General features: G+C 40.9%; 1 protein-coding gene across 1 annotated transcript; it reads right to left on the reverse strand.

Moving 5' to 3' along the window:
* Positions 1-412: 412 nt before the first annotated feature.
* ppil2 (peptidylprolyl isomerase (cyclophilin)-like 2) lies at positions 413-25,154 on the reverse strand. Its single transcript, XM_070904408.1, has 20 exons — positions 25,029-25,154; positions 24,775-24,824; positions 24,137-24,182; positions 23,792-23,854; positions 23,352-23,403; positions 22,739-22,790; positions 22,230-22,321; positions 21,917-22,006; positions 21,739-21,814; positions 21,427-21,587; positions 18,998-19,073; positions 18,109-18,215; positions 14,857-14,946; positions 12,924-12,957; positions 9,913-10,030; positions 9,160-9,216; positions 6,061-6,133; positions 5,508-5,570; positions 2,481-2,623; positions 413-679 (listed from the first exon to the last, which is right to left on the reverse strand). Exons 1-20 carry the CDS (start codon positions 25,058-25,060, stop codon positions 559-561), a joined length of 1,596 nt encoding a protein of 531 aa, XP_070760509.1. The 5' UTR covers positions 25,061-25,154; the 3' UTR covers positions 413-558.
* Between the last annotated feature and the right edge of the window lie 847 nt (positions 25,155-26,001).

Raw genomic sequence — 26,001 nt, forward strand, 5'->3', positions numbered from 1 at the left:
CGGAGCGCGGTGTTAAATGATTATGGAAACGTGACAAGCAAATCCATTAAAAGTCTTGGGAGTCGAGCCAAAGTAGCCGGCTTGGAGCTGAAACGGCTGCATGTCGTCATTCTTTACCAGAAAATTAACCCTGATATCCTAAAAGCTCCCTTCACAGCCACCGCAGTCTGGTGTGGGGAGTTAATCACGTTCACAAATACTGATTAGATCGTCCGGGACCAAAGATATCGATCAGATGGTTTTAGCCCTGTCTTGGGTGATGAATATAAGATCAATTGCTTCCTACACTGAGTAGTGTTTCATCGTGACACTGCTGCTTCGTCGCAACAAAACCGTGTCAATACATTGTCTTAAAATCAGCAGTCACAGTGTCTTTGAAGGACGATGTATAAAATGAGATTAGGACGCCATCTTTGAAAAAGGTAACTTTAATTTCTCGTTCCACAAGACGACAACACTACTGAGAGATAACAGACACAAGTATGAAAGAAATTAATTTTGCTCACGCTCAACCCGACCAGTAAAAGACCAGACGGGTAAATGCTGGATGTGTCGGTGCTACCAGGAGCTGAAGTCTCCGAAGCTGGTCTTGCCTTTGGACTTCTTGGCTGCTCCTGCTGCTGCTGCTGCTCCTCCGCTGGTGGACGGCCCGCTCTCATCTTCAGCAGCCGGACGTTTTCTGAGGGGGAAGAATGAAACATCATTATCAGCGGTCTTTTCCACAGATGAGTGCCTCTTGTTTCTTGTAGATTATAGGTTTCTGCACAGTATACAGGCCTTTCAGGCTTCTTCTTCTCTTACTGGAAGTGAAACTACAGTCTGGCCAAGTCATCAACATCTTTGCTTATCTCTTTGTGGTCTGGCAAGGTCACGGATACATTTGCATGAGACAGACGCTGTTTCGAACAGGCTGTACAACAACAATTTTTTTCCCTTCAATCAGACATCAACATGAACCCGGATGAATGCACGACTTTTTATGAATCTGACCTTTATGGCTACGACTCAAGATTTCTTTTCTGTAAAATGTCAGAAAATGTTGTTAGCAATAGCAAAAAATGTCTATCATAAATTTCCCAAAGCCCAAGGAGTCTTCAAATGTCTTGTTTTATATGACCAATGGATATTAAGATACAAAAGATATTGAGTTTACACTGATGCAAAATAAAGAAAAGCAGCGAATCAAAATGCACAATAGTTGAGTTTTCTGTTGATCGACTAATCACCCGATAACCAATTACAGACCTTCTTTCCCCAACCTCAAAGCCACCAAAGCTTCACCTTACCTCAACCATCTCCAACATTACACAATTATAGAATAACGCAGAATTTCACCTCATTAATCTTAAATCAAAATGTTCAAACAAACAAAATCTCTTCACCTGTCCATCAAAATCAGCTTCCAGAACCTCTGTGTAGCCGCCTACTATGTTATTATCCTTTCTGGTCGTGTTTTTCTTTTTGGATTTTAAAGCGCAATATTAATTTCAGATAAACCTTGTGGTGTGTGTCATCCCCACCCTCTATTGATCTGAATCATCCTGAAAGTGCACAAAGGAACAAGCATCTCCCCCCGCTAACAAAACACATCAGCGGCTGATGAAAAGACCGACGTGTCACTTTTACATTTAACTGTCTGGGAAAATGGACGGACTGTTATTCAGGGGCATTAATACGGACATGCTCTGCATGAATATGAATGTGTGAACATGATGTGACGGCAGGAGGAGGATAAGACGGGTACAATTCTGAAAACAAAACGAGACTAATTATCTCTTATTACACACTTTAGTAAGTACAACATTTTCAGTTCAGTTAATGCACCTTCATTTTGGATAATGACAGTAATTTCAGTATTCCCACGACATTGTGCAAAGTGTCTTTATTTCTTTTTTATTCTCTTTACTTTCAAAAACCGTGAGTGGCAAAAGGGACAACAATCTAATGTTTCCATCTCTTTATCATATTTGATATTTGAGGCTATTTTGAAAAGTTAACTTCAAGTACAAATTGTGTTGTTGGACATAAACTTAAAACTAAAATGAAATATGTTGTAATATCACAAAATACAAGACAATACAAACAGGACTCAGCGAAAACATGGTCTGGGTGATAAACCTGAATTATCCCCGTGGGGAAAACAGGTAATCTTCTCAATAATTGGCAATTTTGCACATTATGTTTCTAGTGATTCTGCGTCGCTACGTAATCATCATGTTTTATCATCCATTCATTACTGTCCTGTTTCGACAGTCACGCACAGCAGACTGGGGGAACAAAATGTAATGCACTTTGTGTGGAGGTCAGGTTAACTTTTTAATCTAAACTCTGTCTGGAAAGTGGAATAAATATTCTTTGTTGTGCAAATGCAGCTTTTATGTAAGTCACGGCGATGCCTATGGATGAGTCACCACTACAGCAGAGGGAGGAGTGTACATCAGTAAATCAGTATGCATGTGTGTGTGTGTGTCTGTCCTTACATTGTGGCAGGGTTGATGTATTTCCCTACGCCTGCTTTGAAGGTCTTTGGCGCCTGCTCCTCCTTGGCTTTCTTCAGGGCGATGTTGGTCTGCTGCTCCTCCTCCTCCTTCTTCTGCAGATCCTTTTCTCGCTCTGCCGCAATCTGAAAAAAAACAACTCATATGAATCCCCGCGCTCACACCGCGGGACTTCGCGCTCGGTGACTGTTACTCCCATGTTGACACTTTCGCAACAACAGGTGGATTGTCTTCATAGGACACTGGACAAAAACCCTTTTACACTGACAGTAGGTTGTCGCCTGATATAGTTAAAGAGTTTGAAATATTCTGGTTTTGTACACATAAATAGTCACATTTTTTTGTTGTGTTTGCTCTGTACTCGATCGCTTTGGATTTAAACTCAAACAATGACTATAAATGTAAAGTGCCGACCTCCAGCTTTAATCTGAGGGTAAACAGTGGAGTAACTGCAGCCCTCGACTGTCCTGCTGCACGGTTAAAACACTGGTGGGACTGTTTATAAACCAGCAGAGATTTATTTATACAATTTGTACTCAGGTAGCTATGCCTCTCTTTAACATCTCTTGCTGTATTTTACGCCATTATAGGAAATAAATGAACAACTTCTTTGAGGCATCAATGTGATTTAACAGGTGTTCTTTTTTTAAATGTATTTACGGCCCACCTGCACTCAGAAATGCGTTTTCCTTATTGCTTCGTGGGTGTTTAACACCAGCAGGCTGTTCTCACATTCGTCTGCTGAAGGAGCAAAGTTTCTTTGTGCTCCCTCATGTTGAAGTCCACGTGTGCACAAGCGTGATTTGTGACATGACAGCTAGTTTAGAAGCCAGTTATGCTCCGATATGCAACTTACACAGGTGTGATATGGAAACCTGAAGCCTAATAAACTGAGAATGGCCTTTCAGTGAAGTAGGAGACATCTTGTGTCCAACTTCTAAAAAAGAAAAATACTTACATATTCATACCTTTTTGTGGAAAAGCTCATTAGACACAAATGATTATACAACGAGTATATGTATACAGTGCATCCGGAAAGTATTCACGGCGCTTCACTTTTTCCACATTTTGTTATGTTACACCCTTATTCCAAAATGGATTAAATTAATTTTTTTTCCTCAAAATTCTACACACAACACCCCATAATGACAATGTGAAAAAAGTTTTTTTGAAATTTTTGCAAATTTATTAAAAATAAAAAACTAAGAAATCACATGTACATAAGTATTCACAGCCTTTGCCATGAAGCTCAAAATTGAGCTCAGGTGCATCCTGTTTCCACTGATCATCCTTGAGATGTTTCTGCAGCTTAATTGGAGTCCACCTGTGGTAAATTCAGTTGATTGGACATGATTTGGAAAGGCACACACCTGTCTATATAAGGTCCCACAGTTGACAGTGCATGTCAGAGCACAAACCAAGCATGAAGTCAAAGGAATTGTCTGTAGACCTCCGAGACAGGATTGTCTCGAGGCACAAATCTGGGGAAGGTTACAGAAAAGTTTCTGCTGCTTTGAAGGTCCCAATGAGCACAGTGGCCTCCATCATCCGTAAGTGGAAGAAGTTCGGAACCACCAGGACTCTTCTTAGAGCTGGCCGGCCATCTAAACTGAGTAATCGGGGGAGAAGGGCCTTAGTCAGGGAGGTGACCAAGAACCAGATGGTCACTCTGTCAGAGCTCCAGAGTTCCTCTGTGGAGAGAGGAGAACCTTCCAGAAGGACAACCATCTCTGCAGCAATCCACCAATCAGGCCTGTATGGTAGAGTGGCCAGACGGAAGCCACTCCTTAGTAAAAGGCACATAGCAGCCCGCCTGGAGTTTGCCAAAAGGCACCTGAAGGACTCTCAGACCATGAGAAACAAAATTCTCTGGTCTGATGAGACAAAGATTGAACTCTTTGGTGTGAATGCCAGGCGTCACGTTTGGAGGAAACCAGGCACCGCTCATCACCAGGCCAATACCATCCCTACAGTGAAGCATGGTGGTGGCAGCATCATGCTGTGGGGATGTTTTTCAGCGGCAGGAACTGGGAGACTAGTCAGGATAGAGGGAAAGATGAATGCAGCAAAGTACAGAGACATCCTGGATGAAAACCTGCTCCAGAGCGCTCTTGACCTCAGACTGGGGCGACGGTTTATCTTTCAGCAGGACAACGACCCTAAGCACACAGCCAAGATATCAAAGGAGTGGCTTCAGGACAACTCTGTGAATGTCCTTGAGTGGCCCAGCCAGAGCCCAGACTTGAATCCGATTGAACATCTCTGGAGAGATCTGAAAATGGCTGTGCACCGACGCTTCCCATCCAACCTGATGGAGCTTGAGAGGTGCTGCAAAGAGGAATGGGTGAAACTGCCCAAAGATAGGTGTGCCAAGCTTGTGGCATCATATTCAAAAAGACTTGAGGCTGTAATTGCTGCCAAAGGTGCATCAACAAAGTATTGAGCAAAGGCTGTGAATACTTATGTACATGTGATTTCTCAGGTTTTTTATTTTTAATAAATTTGCAAAAATCTCAAAAAAACTTTTTTCACGTTGTCATTATGGGGTGTTGTGTGTAGAATTTTGAGGAAAAAAATGAATTTAATCCATTTTGGTATAAGGCTGCAACATAACAAAATGTGGAAAAAGTGAAGCGCTGTGAATACTTTCCGGATGCACTGTATGTCTTAGAAAATGTCTTGAGGGGATCTTTAATTATTTAAAACAGGCATTCATCTGTAAATGTTTCCTCCATTTAATTTGCCGTTAAAGCAGAGTTTATCTATATATTGCCCACTCCTATTGTTCTTAAAGCTGAAAGTTTTGTTTAACCTCAGTCACTGTTTCAATTCAAAAACGTGCAGAACCACAACAAGGGGAAATGTGTCACTGCCCACATGCTTACGCTTCTGCACTGCAAGTACACAATTATTTGTAGAAATCTCTGAACACTCAGCAGATAAGGCTTTTAAACCGATATATCATAAAGTCAATATTGTTCATGTTTGGAAAGAGAGAGAGATACAAACCTGAGCATCAGCCTCTTCGTACGGGTCCACGAACACAGTCGCACTAATGATCTTGATCTCCGACTGTAAAACAGAGTCAAACAGAAACAATTAGGATGCAAAGAGCGAATGGCTCCCTCAACGGAAAATGAAATATTATGCGTCCTTACGGCGGTCACAGAGTACATTATCTGTAAATGATAACGTATCTCAAATATTAACTTCTACTTTCATACATCTGGAAAAGAAACTGAATTTAGCCTCATCGCCATTTCTGACTCATCTCTCACTGGTCTGCTTCGCTCCTGGTCTCAGCTCCTGACCTTTAGATGATCCATGTAAGGGTCAAAACGGCACAAAGGCTGAGACTTGTGCTCCTCAGCTGCTATTAATGTCAGCGATTTATGAACTTAAACTGATTCTACAGTTGCACTCTGTGATTTGCACTGGACAGCGGTGTCGGCTACATTTCGAGACTGTAAAATGAGATTCCAGAGACTTTCGGAGAAACACCTCGAAGTAAAATCAAATTATGTTTAAGCCAATCCAGACCTGAAACATCCCTGATTCCTACCTTTGGTTTGTCTGATTTGGGATCACTCTCCACATTCTCCATAGCTGTGAGGGTCTCAAATCCACCAACAATCCTGCAAAAGAGGGAGAAAAAAATAAAATCACAAACCATCCGTCATTTATTGCCATGACAAGTCATCTATACATTGAGGTAAGAGCAAGAGAGACCTGGGCCAGCCACACAGGTCCCAGATCACTTTGATCTTCGACAGGGAAGATAAAATAACGGCAGCATATCCCTCACAACAAAATATCTAATAAAAATGAAACCATTATAGAGTTCGAATGTTGAATAAATTCAGCCGTTTCTAACCATTCAAAACCACATATCCTACGTAAAGACTGATGTGCTCCATCATGAAGGGGGGCTGTGGGGTGGATTCAAGTTCAAATCCCTGTGACACCATGCTGAAGTGCCCTTGAGCCATCTAAACCTCTTATGTTCTAGTTTTCAGTTCTTCATTGTCCCACAAGAGGAAAGTCTTTTTGCAGCAAGGCAGCATAATAAGTGTATCATTAAGCGGCTGAGGGATTTGTGCAGACCTCATTATATTCCTCAGACGACAGTGAACATGAGTTGCTGCTAAAAGCAAATGTTTACGGCCTTTGTTATCTGCGCTGGGTGTAAACACACTAGGAAAAAAAAAGCAACCGTTGAAGATATAGAGTCTGTCAAATGCTAAAGGGCCAACAGGCGAACTGTTCGTGACTCCCGTGGTGCAGAGCACTTTACGAAGTTGCTCTCACTTTGCTCTTTAAACTGCAAAGTCTTTATCCAGCTGCTGCTGTGGTGGCTTCCTGTTACCATGCGTAGAGTGAGAAGACGCATACAAACAGCACACTCAGGGGGGTGTCTCACAGGCCACATGTGCTCTGCTTCCCGATGAGTCACTGACCTGCTAAAATAATATTATGTTATCTATGAGTACAAAACCTTTAGGGTCCCAAACTTGCTTTCATGCCAAGAATCGGCCCATAAATTGGCTTCCAACTACACGTTTTGTCTCAAGAACTCCCATCTTTCTCACATCCACTTTAACTTTTTAAATTATCTAGATATTTTTCAATGTCACATAAGTTGTTCAAGCCGTTTCCAGATCAGGAAACAGTACAATTTTCTTTCATCACAGATCTACTTCGAACAAAAGCAGCAATATTCCCACCTAGAGCACCCGACAGATAACAAACTGTAACCTAAGGTATTTCACGTTTAACTAATTACCAAGACGGGTGCATCTTTCGATTTTTATATGATGATAAAAATCTACATTTTCAGGACAATCGTTTGAGAAATTGCAGCAGGACAAAATAATAGGGCAGGGATGTGTGTTTCGGCTGATTCAGTGAATGAAATCCTCACATCACATCAATGCAAAAATGAACAAAAACCCAATACTGCCATAAAGCAGTCCCGCAGGATTACTTACAATGGCCTATTACAACCAGGACCGTTAAAGAGACAGCTACCACGGTATAAAATCTCTCATCATCATATCGCCCACCATTACTAGACAAAGGGGAACACATTACGCCTTTTGAAAATTGTACGGGAAAGTCAGCTGGCGAACATCAAGCATCACATCTACCCCTTTGAAGGTATTCTGAGAGGATTAACGTGTCAGCCGAGCCAAAGGGATCAAGAGTCATCCAACTACAAAATAATACATACAAAAATCAATCATTAAGATAGCCTGTGTGAGGATTAAGAACACTCTTTGTACGTGGTGTCCTTATTTTTTGATCCACCCCTGTTCTCCAACTCTGCAGTCACTTCAGATGAAAAGAAAGCCGAAATATAACGTCAAGGAAAGGTCAAGAGGATTGACATGGATTTTTCTAGAAGACCTCCATCTGAACACCGAAAAACTAGGTATCTGAACCCAGAAATGTTGCAGGATCCATTTGTGAAAGGGGGCCTCAGAGTATTTTCGGCTGTTTATACAGTGGGATGGATAAAAGGATTTGTTGCATGTCGTTTCCCATCTCGCTCTGCCCTCATTTCCTGTCAGCTCTCGACTGTCAACGCTATATTAAAAGGGCATAAAATAAAAGTAAAAAAAGATTCTGTAGACAAGCCGAATACTGCAGGGGCTGTATAAATGATCCAAGGTAGAAAATACACTAAAAGACGAACACGCTGAAACGATTAGCTAATCAATCAATTAGTGGAGGAAGCAAAATTGCCAAATAAAAAAGAAGAATTTGCTGCTTTTCTTAGTTTTAAATCATTCTAAATGTATTTCTTTGGGTTTTAGACTGCTGGTCAGACAAAAACAAGACATTTGAAAATTAATCAGTTATTAAAACGATGACAATGAACCAATAAGAACAACAGAAAACCTTTCCCTCTGTAACATTATGTACAGATCAGGTTAAGTGGACTACCACCGCCAGTGCCATTAAATGTGCAAAGACTACAGTCTGGAAAGGATAAAAAGCTGGACGCAGAGTTAAAGCAGAAGCTTTTTAAGTGTGTTGACCATGAGAGGAATCAGTCAGTTGAAAGCAGTCTGAATATTTTTAGCCAAACAGCCAGAGCTTTCTCCAAAAAGACAACCCTTTAAGATCATGCTCAGCTCAGCAGAGAGAGAGAGAGAGAGAGAGAGAGAGAGAGGCAGAGAGGCAGAGAGAGAGAGAGAGAGAGAGGCAGAGAGAGAGAGAGGCAGAGAGAGAGAGAGGCAGAGAGAGAGAGAGAGAGAGAGAGAGAGAGAGAGAGAGAGCCTCCAGTTTAGATTCAGCATCTACTAAATTTTTCACTGCTCTTGGCCAGGAGTCAGTCTGGAAGTCACAATACTGTTTGCACTGTCTGGAGCGCCGAAGGAACCACATATGTATTAAAGAATAATACGAGAGGGTGAGAAAGAGAGACAGAGAGTGAGGAGATGACTGAGAGAAAGAGGAAGAAGAGAAAAAAGAAGAACAAACTGTTTGTGTAAATGGCACTGAGCATTAAGCAAGCGTCTGTCAGGGTTGTCACCTTTCAAAGCCAACGGCCTCGGCTGCTAAATTACACAAAACACTGTCACTCAGCCACAGTGGAGTCAATTTCAGGAAATGACTAAACACACACACACATTTTAAAAAAAATCAGAAGGTTTACCTTCCAAATACTGTGTGCTTCCTGTCGAGGTAAGTGCACGACCGGAATGTGATGAAGCTGACAGAAAACAGAACAAAAACAACATTACATTAACATTTAAACACTCAAAACATTTCAGGTTCAGTAAATAAATATGTCCAAAGTATTAGAACTAGAAATCTAAAAAGGGAGCGTTGCCTTTACAGTCGGTGCAGAAGCCATGTCTGTTTACATAACTACTTTAGTTTTACTACATACACAAAACCTTCAAAAACAGGAATAAACAGCATATTTACAGGTTTTTCTCAAGCAAAAGGGTAACATTTATAATGTATAAGCAGCAGTATATAAACATGTAATAAGTACCTGTCTAGAACACATTATAATGTGGTTGTAAGCTTGTATGAGGACATTTGTAAGTATTTATTAATGTACAGTATTTTCAACTATTTTAACTTCTCCTTTGAAGACACTTTATATTATTACAACTGTTATTATATTGTCATTCATTATCTATTTATGCCAGCATCACAGCAGGAGTTAAACTTGTTGACAGCTACATCAAGAAACACTTAAATACATAAAATATTTGTCTGTGCATTTAATATGATATTTTATTCTGACAGCATTGAATTGTTCTGGTCTTATTCTCCTGTGCGAAATCAAAAGCAGGACGAGACAGAAAAAAACAAAACATGATTCTCTGCCGACTGACTGTCTGCCACAGAGCGACTGTTCATAGTTTTAGGACCGCTTTTTAAAAACATTTCTTACAACTGGGACTTGTTGGTGTTTGGACCAGAGTTTGCCATGCTGAGAACCCCCCGGCCGGTATGGGAGAGGTTGGGCCGAAACTCATCCTTGAAAGGTTTTCCCCAGAAGGACTCCCCTCCTGGGGGTGGAGAGAGTAGGTGAGAGGGGAAGGAAAGACGCAAAGAGACAAAGACAGACAGACAGAAAGTGGAAACATTTGACATGATTATTACTGCAGGTAATACTGGTCTGATGTATAATATAAGGTACTAATATAAGGTAATATAAGGCCATACAGCGGCAACAAACAGGTAAGATGAGACGGAGTGGTGAAGCAAACAGGCCTTTATGTTAAAGATAGTCCATGTCTCTCAAATGAAAGGGGGGTTTCTCACTCTTCCACTGATCGACAGTCAAAACGCCAATAAAAGCAGCAAAACACCGGCAGGTGGTGTGTGTGTGTGTGTGTGTGTGTGTGTGTGTGTGTGTGTGTGGGGTGTTAGCCGATATAAACCTGACTAAACAAGGCAGAAATTCAGCTTTGCAAATATTTAACAAGGACGGGGAGAGAGTCGACATGCCAGGCCTCAAGGATACACACAATGTGTTCTGGTGGGAAACACTGAACGTGAAAAATGAGTGAGAAATGTCTACAGGGAGCCATTAATCCATAAACAAAAACATCCTTGTTAAGAAAAAGGGAAACTTTAAAGTTGGTTGGACAAACACTTCTGGCTTGTTGTTCATGTAAATCAATTCAAACGTCTTCTGAGAAACTGGTTTTATGGTGCTGGTAGAACAAGGGCTTTTTTTTTTCTTTAAAGAATATCATTATGTCAGCACTTTGCAGCAGAAGTTCACTGACAGTTCACAGTGTTAATCTGTCATTTAACTGCACCCTCTGGGATTTAATATATGTAAACAAACATTTGTACACTTTGGGGAGTAAAACTGATATTGAGTCCATATAGTGTTTAATCTCCGCTTCCTCAATGCTGGACGTTATATTTATTTAGATTGTATGAAAACAACACAGATTACTGGCTCTACTGGTACCATTTACTCCTGTAAGTACTGCACCATTACAGAAACTGAAATAAGGCACCGTGTATGTTCATAAGACGCAAAAGACCTGTTTGCCCTTGAACACGGAGCCATGTTGAGAGCCTTCAGCTGTGAATCATTATTCAGACTGACTTCATCATTAAGAATCATCATGATGAGGATACAGGAACAAGCACTGCTGGAGCTTATTGGCGCCCAACAGGGGGAGAGGATCTGTCGCCCTGAGGTGTGTTTCACTGTCCTGCATCCTGCCAGCTGGTGTATGTGCATGAGACAGTGTGTGCATACTGTATATATTGGTACAGTAAGTACTGTGTGTGTGTGTGTGTTTATGCTGGAGTGTAAATGTATACTACCAACCAATCAACTCTTCAGAGGCTTTGACATCTTTGCATAATTTATCAACTCGCTGACATTTTGTCTTCAGTTCGACAGGATCATAAATGAAGGGAGAGCGAGAGAGGAGGATGAGGAGGAGAAATTAATTCTCACCAAAGAGTTAACCCGTAAATCAAACTGCATTCCCTCTGATGTTCATTGGAAAATTCCCTTGAATTACATCAACAGTAGAACCTCACGCTTTGACCAGGTTTAACAGGAAAGAAAGCAGGAATATGAAAACATCCCTCCACTGACTGACAGCTGTGAAGCGTCTCCATTAATGAAAGCATTATTTGGGCATTTCAAAAAACATGTGAGCATGCGCATCTCGTTGCGCATTTTGAATAAATGTCTGGGATTTAATTTACAAGTCAATGTTTAAAACATTTCTCTCTCCAAAGCATCTGGTTCTGGCAGGTTTTAGATAAATGAGGCTCTTCTGAACTGGTGGAAAGTATTAACGCTACAGTGAGCAGTCTGCCGGATGCGTCTCTTTCCAATTTATGTCCGGGCAATGAAAGCGAGGGATGTGGGCATCCACAATGTGTGTGGGCAATTTTTGTAGGATTTTCTTGACACTTCATCTCAAAATCAAAGTGTCAAGAAAGTATCACATCATGGTTTAATATCTTATTTTGCCAGCAGAACCCCAGTGAGCACATATTTTGAAAACAATCAATGTTTTAACTGTCCCCAAATAACATGCTCACTTTTCACCCCCCACAGGCTTCTTGCATCTTCATCTTTATCACTAAATGTGAGCAGACAAATTACCTCTTCAAGAAGCATATTATCAAACACGAGAGATTCAATCTGTCACCCCTGCTTTGCCTTGATGAGTTAAAAACAAACATATCTCAATCATAAGGAAGGAAAACAAACAACAAAATTAGTGACATTAGTCCAAAGCTTCCTGGCAGCTGCCTGTGTGGCTATTGTTTTTAATTATACGATAGTAATCACGCAATTACTGAATGTTACAGGACTGTTAAACACTTAGGAGAGATCCATCTTTAAAAGCCAGTTAAAAGGTCTGTTCATGAGTTGTGTGCACACTTTGTTCAGTCCAGGTGAGGAGGAGAATTTTACCCACAGGCCAGGAATTCTGCACCTTCATAAATCTGTCATGCTGGACGTATTTTGTGTGGCGTTCAGAGACGCCCACGGTCACAAAGCACACTTTGTGCTGCAAACTCTCAGAGCAGCACGGGCGACATGAAGGCAGGAAATTAAGTGTATGAGACCTAGCAGGCAATTACACCGAGCTGCCTTTTAAACTGGCTTTTAAAAACAGGAAAATGACACCGAATGCTGGTTGATTGGTTGTTCACCACACCCCCATTCTGGACGCTACACTCAGTCCTCTTCCATCCACGTCATCTGTGTGTGTGTGTGTGTGTGTGTGTGCATATAAGCGTGTCCTGTGCTCCCATGTGTCTTCACAGAGTATATTTAGTAACACTCTTGACTTGCATCTTGAGTTGCCAGTGGTATTTACGCAGAGCTTCCAAAAAGGAACTATTAATAATTCAACAGAGAGGTGTTACGTAATTCAAAATGTGGCGTAAGTGCAGCCCTCATCTTACCTGTGCCGGTGCCAGTGGGGTCCCCTCCTTGAATCTGGAAACAAAACAAAAAAACTTGGTTAGGTTTGGTTGACGTCAGCTGCTGAACATTGAAAGCCAAATACAGGTTTGTCCTGTGATTTCTGAAGAGTTGCTCCAGTTACTTAAATCTGTAAAGTGGTCAAATGAAACTTTAAATTAACTTTTGTCACATATCCAACCTGGAGGCATGCTCCTTGTGAGCACGAGTAGCCACTAACACAGCTTCCCAGGATACAGGCCTCTATTGTTCATTGTTAAGGCTCAACTTTCCTATTTATATAGCAGAGTTCTGCTCTGTGCATTTCTTTGGACGTCTTGTTTAAAGATTCACTGGGGGGTTTTGACAACTAGTGCTGCATTATTTCAGCCTGAAATAATGCCTAAATCACAGGTAAGACTGCAGAAAAAACATGCATAAAAAGCCTTTCATGAGGTAGTAAAGGTATGTTTGTTAGACCTTGAGGTCATTTACACATGGCCACATACACACATACACATGTTTGAGAGATTTTGAATGTAAACCAACTATTTATTGCAAAAACTCTGCAGCCGACCATTAACAGAGCTTAATCATTCAAAAACACTTTTACGTATATAGTTTAGTTTCACATACTTTAAGGGTGAAAAACAAAACGAATGACAGTCGAGTTTCACTTCCATGTCACACTACAGCAGCAAAATGTGCTTTTGATATTTTTAGTTTGTTTAAGCAGACAATAATCAAAGCCTATGCTCGCCTTCATGTTCCTTGACAGAGACAGCAGATTTAAAGACACTGCGAGGTTGCGATGTAATATTTAAATGTCTCAGGTACCTGGACAGACTCACGTGTCAAACACCTGCATCATATCTGTGTGGAACAAACCTTCTCACTGCTTGAGCCTGAGGGGTAGCAGCCTAGTGGGCCTCTCACATGTCAGAGTGAAACTGTCCAATTCTTAGAAGTATCATATCAGGATGTTCAGTACACTCGCAAGGTCATGATGAAGTGCTTTAAAGGGAAGTGAGGGCCACAGTTCTGTTTCCATTAACACACTGCTTGAAAAGTGTTTGTTGCTATGAAATTATTCTCTCCGAGGCCACCATCCTCTCCCTTTGAGCTGTGGAGGAAACGTCGAAGTGGCGCAGTAATAACGGATAAACAATTCACAGCTTGACACTGTATGAAAACCACGGGGGAAAAAAAGAAAAAAAAAAGGTAAGGGTCCTCTTGAGACCAGATGTCCACTCACAGCCACTTATACAATACACAGACGAGCAGCTGACCAGAGACCTGTCATTTCGAATTCTCAGTCTGGGTTAAGCAGCTTCAGTTGGAGAGTAAGGAGGAAGAAAAAGCTGCGTTTACTCATGTCTGAAGCAGCAAACACTAAAATATGGTTTCATATTTCATTTATTTGCACTACTTTTACACAGGGTTGTGGTGGAAGATAAATGTTGACCTGAAAATAGTTTGTTTTTGGGGGGTGGTGGAAGTTAAATTCAGGATAATCACGGTCCTAATTCACCTTCACCTTCACCTTCATCTTTATTCAACAACATGCTACCGGCTTGACAACACACAGGGCTGTTGCGAGAATTCAACCAGTGACATTTCCAGTAATGGAACAGTTCCTCTAGGCACAAAAAAAATAAATAAAGAAAAATCACAACCCATTGCTAAGATTAGATCTTTTTGCAAAGAACATTTGAACATCTCACTTACATCACACAAGTTTGCAAATGTCTGTGTCTCCATATAATCTGTCCAAACTTCAGTTAGTTCAGAAGCCAAAGCCAAAAGGTGGTTGGTTTGTTTTGGTTGTAAACTTGCCACTGTTCATATGAGAATGTGCATTTTTAGTACACTGGTGGGGTGTAGTGGAGGTTAAGTAACCACATAAGAGCACTTTTATCTGGTCGAAGTCCTTACCATGAAATTGCGGATGGACCTGTGGAAGGTTGTCCCATCATAGTAGCCTTTTTTACACAGACGGATGAAATTCTCTCCAGCTTTGGGAACCTGGAGGAAAGAGCATGGAGAGATGGTTTATAAAAAAATAAAGAGCCTCCTGAGAGTCACGTGTTGTGTGCCAAAATCAACCAGATATCTGTAATAGGAGGAGACCTTCTGATAAACCCTGTAACGTACTCGCACTCACACACTCAACCCTGTAACATTTAGATAAACTGGATGGTGAATGTCAATACCTGCCTGATGCCACTTCACATTTAAGACGGCCTAGTCTGATGTCATCTCATGGTCACTTAGGCCTGGGCGATAGAAAGATAGCCATATGTACCAGCGATAAGAAAACTGTTTGATGGTTTCACTTAAATATTAATACAGATATATAGTATTAAATGCAAACTGCGTTGACAGCACATAACGAATATGCCCTGGCTCATAAACAGCCTATCGTGTCCCTTGATAACGGAGCTGCTACGAGTGACACGCAAACGAGACGTTATCCTTTTCGAATGGAGCATGTTTAAAACACAACCAAAGACTTCATTCTACATGTTTATAATGCGCCAAAAACCCAAACTGATCCTTGTTCAGACTGGCAAATAAACTTCCAGGTGGAGCTGACAGACAGCACGACGCTTTGCATTCACGTAAACAAACAGAGTCACAACTTTGCAGCTCTGTCTGACCTGTTAGAAAGTGTTTGTTACACACATAAGTCAAGCAGGGTTCAACTGCTGCCTGCGGCGGCCTCACGTATCCATATAGCTAGAGGCCAGGCTCAGTACGCTTCTACAAAGCTCTGTTTTGTTGGTGTAGAAGAAAAAAAAAAAACAGACATCTGGATTTTTTTTCTCCCTCTTGCTGAAGGAACATCCTGGGTCATAAAAAAAAAACATTTAAGCATCTTGCAAATCATTACAAAACACCCACTGACAGAAGCTAATTTTGACTGACTGGCACTCTGTGAAATAAGCTAGTATTTGTCCCCAAAGCGGGAGGCGTGGCTTTGACTATGACGCTGGTCAGGTCTACCGTTATTAACGTCAACAGCCTTGAGGAACACTTGTGTGTGTGTGTGTTTGCGTGAGAAACTAACTTATTCCCCTTGGCAGCAATGTTTGGTGGTTTCCAAGAATCGCCAGATGCTTTCGTAAAAACCTATTTTTATTCATTGGCCTTTCGCTGTGTGACAGGTTCTTCTAAGCTCTACTGGTCTTATTTCCCCCCACGTCTCAATTTTGCTGTTGGGGTTCAACGCTCTGCCTCTTTTTCCATCCATTATAAATCCCAGATTTTCAAAGCACTCTGGTACAAAGAGGCTTATTGTTTAAACCACTAGACAAAAAAAAAACTGGAGTGACTTTAACCATTTTAGCCATAAATTGTATTTTTGTAATATAAAAGAACACCTAAGAATAAAAATGCATGACAAGTGAAAATACACAAGCCTTTCTTTTTTTCTGTGTTCCACTCTTTCATCTTAATCCTTTTGATTTTTAACCAGAACCGTTCCCGTCAGAGATCTCTATCTGTAACACTCAGGCTTCTTCTGCCTCTTGCTGCTGCTGCTGCTGCCCTGTAATGGTGGTTAATTTAGTGTGTCTGCATGCTTTTGTGTTTGAGTGTGTGAGTTTGAGCCTGGGAATGTTTAAAATGCAACCCAATTTAGAAACATGCCTAGGTTCCTAAAATTGTCAGCAATCAGTGATGTCAGCATGGAAACAATGTTTGCTGACGCAGACAGAAAGCAAATTCCTAATTCATGTAAGCATGCAGGCTCTTCTCTTTTTCCAGTATTTCCCAGACAATCAGTCTACAATAAAAAGAGATTTTTTAAAATCTATTTCGACAGTTTTTCTGACAGAATTGTGTTCTAATAGGCTGTGTAGTAACTTAAATTTCATGCTATTTCAAGAATACTGAAAGGTGGTAACTAAGTCATAGCATATACACTTTCTTTTGGGCTTGTCTGTAATTTGTTTGATTTTAACCTATAATAATAATTTGAATATCTGGATTCTGTATCTAAATTGACATCTTAGTCATCCTGTTTCATCCCACTCAGGTGAAGCCTGTCTACCGTATCCACTGTGCTTTTAAATAATAAAACTGTACCTTCCTCGATATCATGTGTGACTAAGGGACAGGCTGCGTCATCCAATCTCCAACATCTACCCCCTCACATTTCACCCAAGTAGGGGACAACGAGGGCAGGGGCGACCAAAACATCCAAAGCTGGGCGAGCAAATGGGCACTTAACAGGGAGGTGGGCTCTGGATTTGTGTGACTGAGAGTGTATGTGACAGTGAAACGGCACTCATTAATTCATAAACAGCGGGCCACAAATAGAGCTGCAATCTTGTGTGAAAACCACTGGGGAGTAAGGTGGGGAAGAGGAGGACGTGGGGCGCAGAGGGCAGGTCGTCTAACCGCTGCAACTTTCCCCTCATTATTCTGATTCGACAGCTCAGAGGCCAATGAAATCCAAGCACATGAAGCGCCTGGTTACCAGGGCAGAAATGCTTTCCTGGAACTCCTGCTGTCTCTCTGGAGCCCCACACCTAACCTTAAAAAAAAAAAGAAAAAGGAGGCACACAAGAAACACATTTTTGCCAAGATGTGAACTTGGCAACCCGGGGGACAGACTCTGCAAAAGGCAGATTTCAGTGTTTTGGATGAGTCACCCAAAATACGACGTAACTACCTGCTCAGGCCAAACGACGACCTTAAACCAGCAAATTAAATCAGCAACGTCTGAATCAGCACACCAGTGTCAGGGACACCAGGCCTCTTTTATAAAACTATATTTTAATCCACTGCTAATCTCAAACATTTACTTTTTAATAGAAAAAAAGTGTCAGCTCAAGTATCGCAAGCATGACCGCACTGCTTTTTATACGTTTTATCTTTTCAACATCCTCCCATCCTCCCAACACTGCCTGATATAGATCTGGAAAATATAGATCTGGCGTATGATCTCAAATTCTGGCCTTCAATGATGTGGAAATTAAAAAAACAAACAAAACAAAACTGGCTGCTCGTTTCAGTAACAAGGAAAGTTGTGGTTTCTTGACTAGAATTCTTTCTTTCTTCATCCCCCAATACTACAACATGCATTGATTTTATGTTTGTCGTGTGTGTGTGTGTGTGTGTGTGTGTGTGTGTGTGTGTGTGTGTGTGTGTGTGTGTGTGTGTGAATGTGTGTGTTATCACCTTATCACAGTGCAACTCAAGGTTCAGGTCTCCCTTGTTTGTGTGCAGACGGACGTAGCCTTTCTTCTTCACATACTGATAACGCACGGTGTCGTCTGCGATGGCCTCTATAACATAAAAACACATATGAAGTTATTTTAATGTTTTCAGACAGGGGCTGTCGTTTTGAAAAACAATCTTGAGATTTTATTGATCGTTTACGAGTCTCAGCTTGATGTTGCTGCAGGTAAAATCTCTGACCTTTAAAAACCCTCTGCAGTGCAGGTTGTTATTTAGATTTATGCAAGTGTTATTCTCCTATGAACAATCTTTAAACCAAAATAACTTTTTTTTTTAATTACTGTTTAGATTTTATACAAGATGGTGTAACTAAAAAAAAGTCACCCAAAGTTACAAAGACGTTACAAAATGTGACAGAACTGTAAATAGAAACATGGATAGTTTCCTGTATTCAACACTACAATGCACATTTCAATACGTGTTTACACTGTAAAGATGACACACGTCTCAGTCTCAGGTTACTTAGAATAAAAGGAACACATCCATAAAAATACATGGCAGGCCATCCTTTTTCAGAAAGCTGAACTAGGTCACTAAATCCAAACATTGTCCTCCTCTTCTGAAGTGTACTGAACCTACTATACGGTTGCATAACAGCCGATCTCTCCCATGGAGCAGCTCAGAGGCTGACAGGAGAAGAAAACACAGCCGAACTGAGCGGCTCCCACTTGCAGCTACATTCAGCTGTGTGAGCATGAAGCTGCACTTTGCTGCAAGAGAGCAGGCGTGACTCGCCAGTCTTCCCTGGATAAATAAAGATTACAGCAACAAAAGAAAGAAGAGGTGAAGATTTCTGTCTGCTGGGAATCTGTGCGAGATGTTCACTTGCCTGCTTCGTGTGTTGTTGCAGGAGTCATGGCCGTGGATGTAAAGGAGGCGGAAACTCTGCCTGTGGAGTAGTGGGCCTGGGGGGGGGAGGCGAGACAAAAATAAAAGAAAAAGAAATATTACAGCTTTTATGTCATGTTCTTTAACCCTGCTTTTAAAATGCTTCTTCTCCTGTTAACGTACACTTTTATGATGTTGGTTAACTTAACGACGGTCTTCATAAACCATCAAATGGGCAAATTATAGTTTTCTTTTCTCAAATTAAGAGTTCTGAATGGCAGGAAATATGGCATCACAACAACATCAGCTGATCAACTGATACTAACAATACAAGCAAACAAAGAAAAACACCGAAACTCAAGCTCCACTCAGCTTTTCAAGCCTTTTCTGGAGCTTTCGGTTTGTTACAATCATGTGACCGATGTTTTGAACGTGGGGCACCGTTGAAAATGGTGGCCGTACATGGGATGAGAGACAAGATGTGGGGTGAGATGTGCCTGAAAGCTCTGGAAAAAGTGGACCTTGAGTTAAGATTTTGGTTTTGTCTATTCCAAAGTTAAGAATGAGCTTTCACGCTCAGTTATTTAATGCTCTCCTAAGTGTAATAATGGGTCTGTATTAGCACTGAGTTGAGCCGTTTAACTGATTAGTCCTTATTTTTATACAACTATACATTTGGGTTTTGGACTACAATTTAAAAGAGAAAATCAGATTGTTATGTTTCGCTATTTTCTAATATCTTGTAGACTAATTGATGAATAGATAAAGAAAATGAACTACGCTTGCAGCTCTTATTTATATATTTATCCCTGTTGTGAAATATTCCACAGAGATCGGGATCGGCTAAACACGAGTTTCCTGCTCAGAGGCACTTCAACAGCACAGACACTGTCTCATTAACGGAGACTGAAGCTTCATCCGCCAGTGGAAGAATAATCTTTCCCACTCAACCACACCTCTTTCCAGCCACATACTTGGCTGGTCCCCTCGTTTGTTAAGTGGTGCATCAAGTGCAAACTAGCTTAATGACAGCCTCTGTATGATTAACAGCACAGCCCCCTCAGCTCGGAGAGATTCCTACCATCTCATAATTAGGGGGCACTGGAGATGCTTTAAGGTTCTTTGGGCTTAAATTATAGGAGATTAAATTTGCTGAATGGTAATATACAACATCCAAAAATACCACAAACAATGCAGTGAGATTGGAGGAGTTATTTAAGTCAATAGAATAACAACTCAGGGAGATTAAAGCGGAGAAGTGAAAATGGATTTCAAAAGCTCAAGTCTACTCTACAGTCCTGGTTTAGCATTCTTCTGCTCTAGTTCTTGTGAAGGCGCATGAAAGCACAGACTTTACCTTGTGTGCTCCGTCTGACCTATATTCCCTGTTCTCTCAGATGCTGTCAGAGCGTCACCTCGGCTGTGAACTCGAGACGGAGCGCAACCAAGGAAAAGCTCTGGCGCAAAAACGAGACATGGCGTAGCATCAAAGGAGCGCTGATAGGAAAAGAGGTGTTGAGGCCGTTCAAATTGAATCAGACTTCAGCTCCCCCCCCCCCCGGTTATTCAAGGACACAGTCACGGAGGTAACGTGACCGCGGTTGACCTTTTTTTGTTACACATCTGTGCGTTTGCTCCGCTCACAGTTAAACGACTCATAATGACTGAGAGCAGACCTGTAGGAGGGTTGCAGTAAGTATCCAGAAGGTAAAGAATATAAACCTGCTGCATATCTAAAGAGGCCTTTGTTCCAATTCCAAGTCTCGCTCAGGCTTATGTTTTAGACCATGACTTCTTACTGCCTGGGCCTTTTATACATTTGCTTAAATGAATGTAAATGTAAACTATTATTCATCCTCCTCACAGCACTGTAAACGGTCTTTGTTCTGTTTCTGGATGCAGTTGTTTGTCTTTCTTGTTTGCCCACAATACCGTCACTGTATTACTGTGTGTTTGGCTCCCTCCTGTGTACAATGTAATAATTACACTCCTTTGCCAAACTAATGTACAACTGAAGAATTGATTGATAAATCACGTTTGATCAGTTGTTCACTTTGAAATTGTCTAAATGCTGGAAGTTTCCCTCATTTTTCTTTTGATTGGACAGCTAAGACGCTTGGACACTGATGAAATCTGGTGACAGTATGATTGAAAGCACGATTGCAAGCTCCAGAAAAAGCCAATAAGTGGACCTTGAGTTGGGACAGTTTTGTCAAATTACTATTTCCAATGTCAAGAAGGATCTTTGAGGCTAAGCTTTTAGTCCAATGTGGAAAAGAAGCCCTAAAAGTGACGGCTACTAAGCTAGTGTGTCAACATATCCATCTCGCTAAGAAAAGACTGTGACACGGCTGTTTCTTATTCCTCTCTCCTTCTCTTGTAGGACTGTGCAGCTTTCAATAACTTTAGCATCATAGTGTTTCTGCTGACCGCGTTTAATTTGTCTGTCTTCTTGGCCTCTGGCTCCTTCATAGTGGAAGCCAGGAGCTGGTCCCCCTTGTAGTCTCTGTACAGCTCAGCTAAGGTCTCCCTGGTCTCCAGATTGGTGGTCTTCAGGTGGTACCCCGGTTGCTGCTTGGCCTTTTCCTCCTCTGGACCGTGCCAGGGAAAGAAGAGCAGGGGGAAGGAAATGGTTTAACCAAAAGCCCTTTCATATATTCATATATAGACTTCAAAGGATGTTTAACCCTGATTACAATTTAGCAAACAAGCAGAATTCCCCACTGCAGTTCGATAACTCACCTGGATCCAACACCTTCAGGTTGTTTTTTACGTGGAAGAAGTCGGAAACATTGAATTTATCCAGGTTTGTGGGGTCCTACAGAGACAAAACAAAAATATTTTCACCATCAGATTAAAAGGTAACTTCTCCCTAGATAACGTGCTTTCAACTTTGCAAACCAAAACAAAAACAACTCACCTGAAGTGTTATAATGTCCTTTCTGGTAAAGGGTTCGTCGGTCAGCAGATCTTTAAAACTTTTAGTCTTAATATTGAGTTGCTCAACAGCCTGAGTGGAAACAGAAATATTTTAGAGAACAAAAGCCTCTCAAATAGGCAGATTCTGCTTCATCAAATGTATCTGTAAAACCAGTTCTGTGCAATCCTCAATTTGTTTGGACAAGGATTTGTTGCACAGAGCTAATTCGGTGTGCTTCTTGTGAGACCATGTGGGCTGAGCATCTGCCTTTTGAATGTGGATCAATGCAGGGAAAGTGTGCGAGTTCACCCACCTCATGAGAAAACACGTTGCCGGTGACCATGTTGGCAACAATGTGAGAGTTATTTGTGAAGACGTTGTACAGAACCGGGCAGTGATACTTTCCTGGAACAAAATGAAAAGAAGGTCAGAAGCAAGCAGAGCGGCAGAGTCACTCTCAACCTGCAGCCATAGGCTGAAAACTCAAGTCAAGAAGTACCTCATGTAATGTGCTCCATGAATTATATCATCTCTCCCACAGCTTCCTCCTCCACTTGCTTTAATTTGCTCTTATCCCCCTCCCAAAAATTACCCTCTAACACTCTTTAAGTCAAATTTTCTTTTTCAAGCTGCTCTCACACACAGCAGTGTAGCGAGATAAGTGTGGATGTGACCTTTTTATTACTAACTACAAGCTGACTTTGGTGATGAGAATCAGGAAAACTAAGCTTAAGCGGCTCTAATGACAATATTGACCTTTTATGCCCCAGTTTCTACGTGAATCCTTTAAGGTTAAAGTACATTGAACACATGCAGATTTACCATCGCTGTTCTTGGCAATGTTAAGTTTGATGAGGGACTTCGCTTCCAGTTTCTGTGAGAAAGAAGAAAAAATGGAGGTGTTTGAATCTTGTTTGTTTGATCACATTAGTTTTATGATTGCACACAAACAAAATGATTTCCATTTTCCTTAAAAGCCGGTGAAGACATTTTACAAAACTCTCACAGAGATCAGCTTTGAGGATTCCTGAACTGGACTGAACTGTATGCAAAACTACACTACTGATGACACTGAATTAGGGAGACAACCTAAACAACTCATAATGTGTATTTTGAAAGATACATGTAAAGTATTTCGGTAACTTGTGTAAACAAAAAAAATATTTGGCAATTGAAATTCTAAACCTCTGAAGTATGGCGACGACGAATTAGTAATGTCATTATCGAATCTTTCAATTAATCTGTTAAATCGTTTAATCTATAAAAAGGTCCCTAAACCCGTAACTGTGTAATTTCCCCCCGGCGATCAATAAAGTATTTCTGATTCTGATTCCAACCACCAAGAAGCTGCCTTTAAAGATGGCAGTAGATAAAGCAGGAGCAGTCTGCTGACTATACGAGCCGTTTGGCTGCATGATGCGTGTTGTTTTCTTACCTCTCCAGAGGCCGGATTAGTACCATACTTCTTGATCCACGGGATGATGCTCCTGGAAAAAGAAAAAAAAGATCTTTATTTAAGGTCTAATAAGATACCATAATACATATGAGCTACAATATATTTTCAACAACAAATATCCTTCATCCTCATTCAATTTTTGGCCTTAGACAATGTGCTTTTCTTTTGTGTTGTGTTAGTAGGATTACTAAGAGCTTCATGTATCAACGGTTGCAGAGATATCTTAAACTGAACTAGTGTTGAGCTGACAACTCATGCAAAAGACCGGCCGTCAAAGTCATCCTTAACATCCCTCAAATACCAACTATGTCTTATTGGTTTGAACACCCAGTGACAGCTTACAGTCAAAAGGTCACTTATTGTCAGACAAGCCTATTTGTGTTGTTTTGTCTTTAAAAACAATTGCATCATCTACTCACAGCAGGTCAAAGACGACTCCTTCTTGAGTACAGACAGGATACTCAAACGGCTGAAGGGACAAGCTGAAACGTTTCAGAGACAACAGTTAAGTCAAAATGAGACAAATGGTGTATCATTTACAATTACTCAGCTAAAACACATGTCAAGCCAGATTGTCATAGATTTGATTACATAGAGTTTCTCCATCTTTGCTTAATAATATTGCTGTCAAGTATCCTCTACTACTGGCGGAACAGCATGGCCAGAGTTAGTGTTAGTGGTCTAATAGCAAACTTAATGTGCAAAATACAACAGGTACCAGTACACCTCAGGTACCATGCACATGATAAACAAGCTCTTCTTACCTGCAGTGGTCAAATGGAAGCCGTCTAAAGTTTGCCTGTGGGATTTCTGAAAAGTAAAAACATAAAGTAAAACTATAACAACACATCAAATGGCATTCATTTCCATACATCCACTTGATTCTTTCACATTGCTTTGTTATGAGGGGTCCCGAGCCAAAAAGTTGTGAACCCTTCGTCTAATACAACAGCCCTGCAACAAATTCTGCCTTCATGAAGGTTGTCATGGTCAGTTTGTGGTGCTGTTAAACATTAGTCTACTCTTACTGAAATAAATGATGTGGACAATAAGATTCAACCGCACCACAGGCTACAGCCTCTCTAATATACTCTAAAAACCTCCATGAAGGTACGACTTTCTGAAGGACTGTTGTGTTAGACTAACGCTACATTGGTTTTAGCCTCAGGTAGACCTAAATGAACTGGCAATTGAATGTAGATTCACTGCAGCCACTATGAAGTTCAGTGTGGCAGAGTGACAGCGAGCTGGTAGGACTATGACAGTATATGAAAGACAACAAGCTTAAATAAACCAAAGGGCGACGTTCTAGCTTTAACTGTTAGCGTTTGTTTTAACCAGGTAACGTTACAAAATTGGAGTAGGTGAACATCAGAGAAATGTACGTTAAAACACAACTCACCTGCTCGCTTTCCTCCATAAAAGTGTGTGTACTCTGAACATGTGATGTACCTGTAAGGCGGATAAAACACACACATAAATAAGAGGAAAGACAACGACGCAACCTTAAATAACCAAAAGTAACGACAGAAATAAGCTACTTTAAGTTAGCTAACCTAGCTAGCTCGTTAGCAAGCACTATTAGCCAGCGAAGCTAACAACAACAAGCGCGTTTCAGTGGTGCGGTGTGTTGTCCAGGGTAACTTTGATACTTACATTTTATCTTTTTGGTGCTGTCGCTTCCCCATTTTGAGTTTTTGTGTAACGCTAGGTCTGGAAGATTATTAACGGTAAAACGACAGACTTTGCAGACAAAAACACAACCTGGTCGCCTCCTCTGACTTCCTGTTTATGTTCTTCTTTGCCGTCGTCATTAACGGCACATTTAAACGGCACTCTGTCGCCCTCCACTGGTCGAATGGTTTAAGAAATAATAAAAATAATTCACTCATTTGCCTGTTATTTTTTTTAGCACACCCCACATTTCTTGCATGCATCATTATTGCATGAGAGAAGAGTACATATAATATAATATCTTAAGTTGTACGTTTTTTATTTCTATTTTTATTTATTTTCTTCAGCTAACTATCCCAACACCCCCAAGCTGAAGTCCCTACACCTGCAGGAGGCAGCAGCTCAAAATTGAATGGAACAGATTTTGTGTGACAGCTTGCTTTTTTTTTTTTATTTCAAGCCTTCTAAAAAAGATAACTTAAAAAATAATAATATATTTCCTGTCACTTTTCTTTTATAAGCAAACCCCAAAACTCAAAGTCAAAAATACAGTTTCCTGATCTACCCTAAAAAACTGTTACTGCCTCCCATTACCTCCACCTTCCCAGGATCTTTCCCTCGAATATTAGAACTTTTGCAGCTCTGTCATTGTCTTGATGTTCTTACCTTGTCTCTACCTGCATAAAATGACGTATGATCACCGAGTTTAAACACTCCATATGACATGCTCATTTATCATCGGTGAAGGAATGCATTGACCTCATGGATCCTCTGATCCTGTCTGATCTTTGCATCAGTAGACTGAGATTAGCCACACATTTGGCTCTTTCTCTTGCTAATTTGCAAGTACGTGCATTACACTATTATTTCTCTTTTTTCTCTCTCGCATGTAATCTTAAGCACAAGTAACACATCTTTCTACTCTGTGACTATGCTTTACATTTGTACCATGTAA

This window comes from Enoplosus armatus, chromosome 4 (assembly GCF_043641665.1).
Source record: "Enoplosus armatus isolate fEnoArm2 chromosome 4, fEnoArm2.hap1, whole genome shotgun sequence".
Taxonomy (NCBI): Eukaryota; Metazoa; Chordata; class Actinopteri; order Centrarchiformes; family Enoplosidae; genus Enoplosus; species Enoplosus armatus.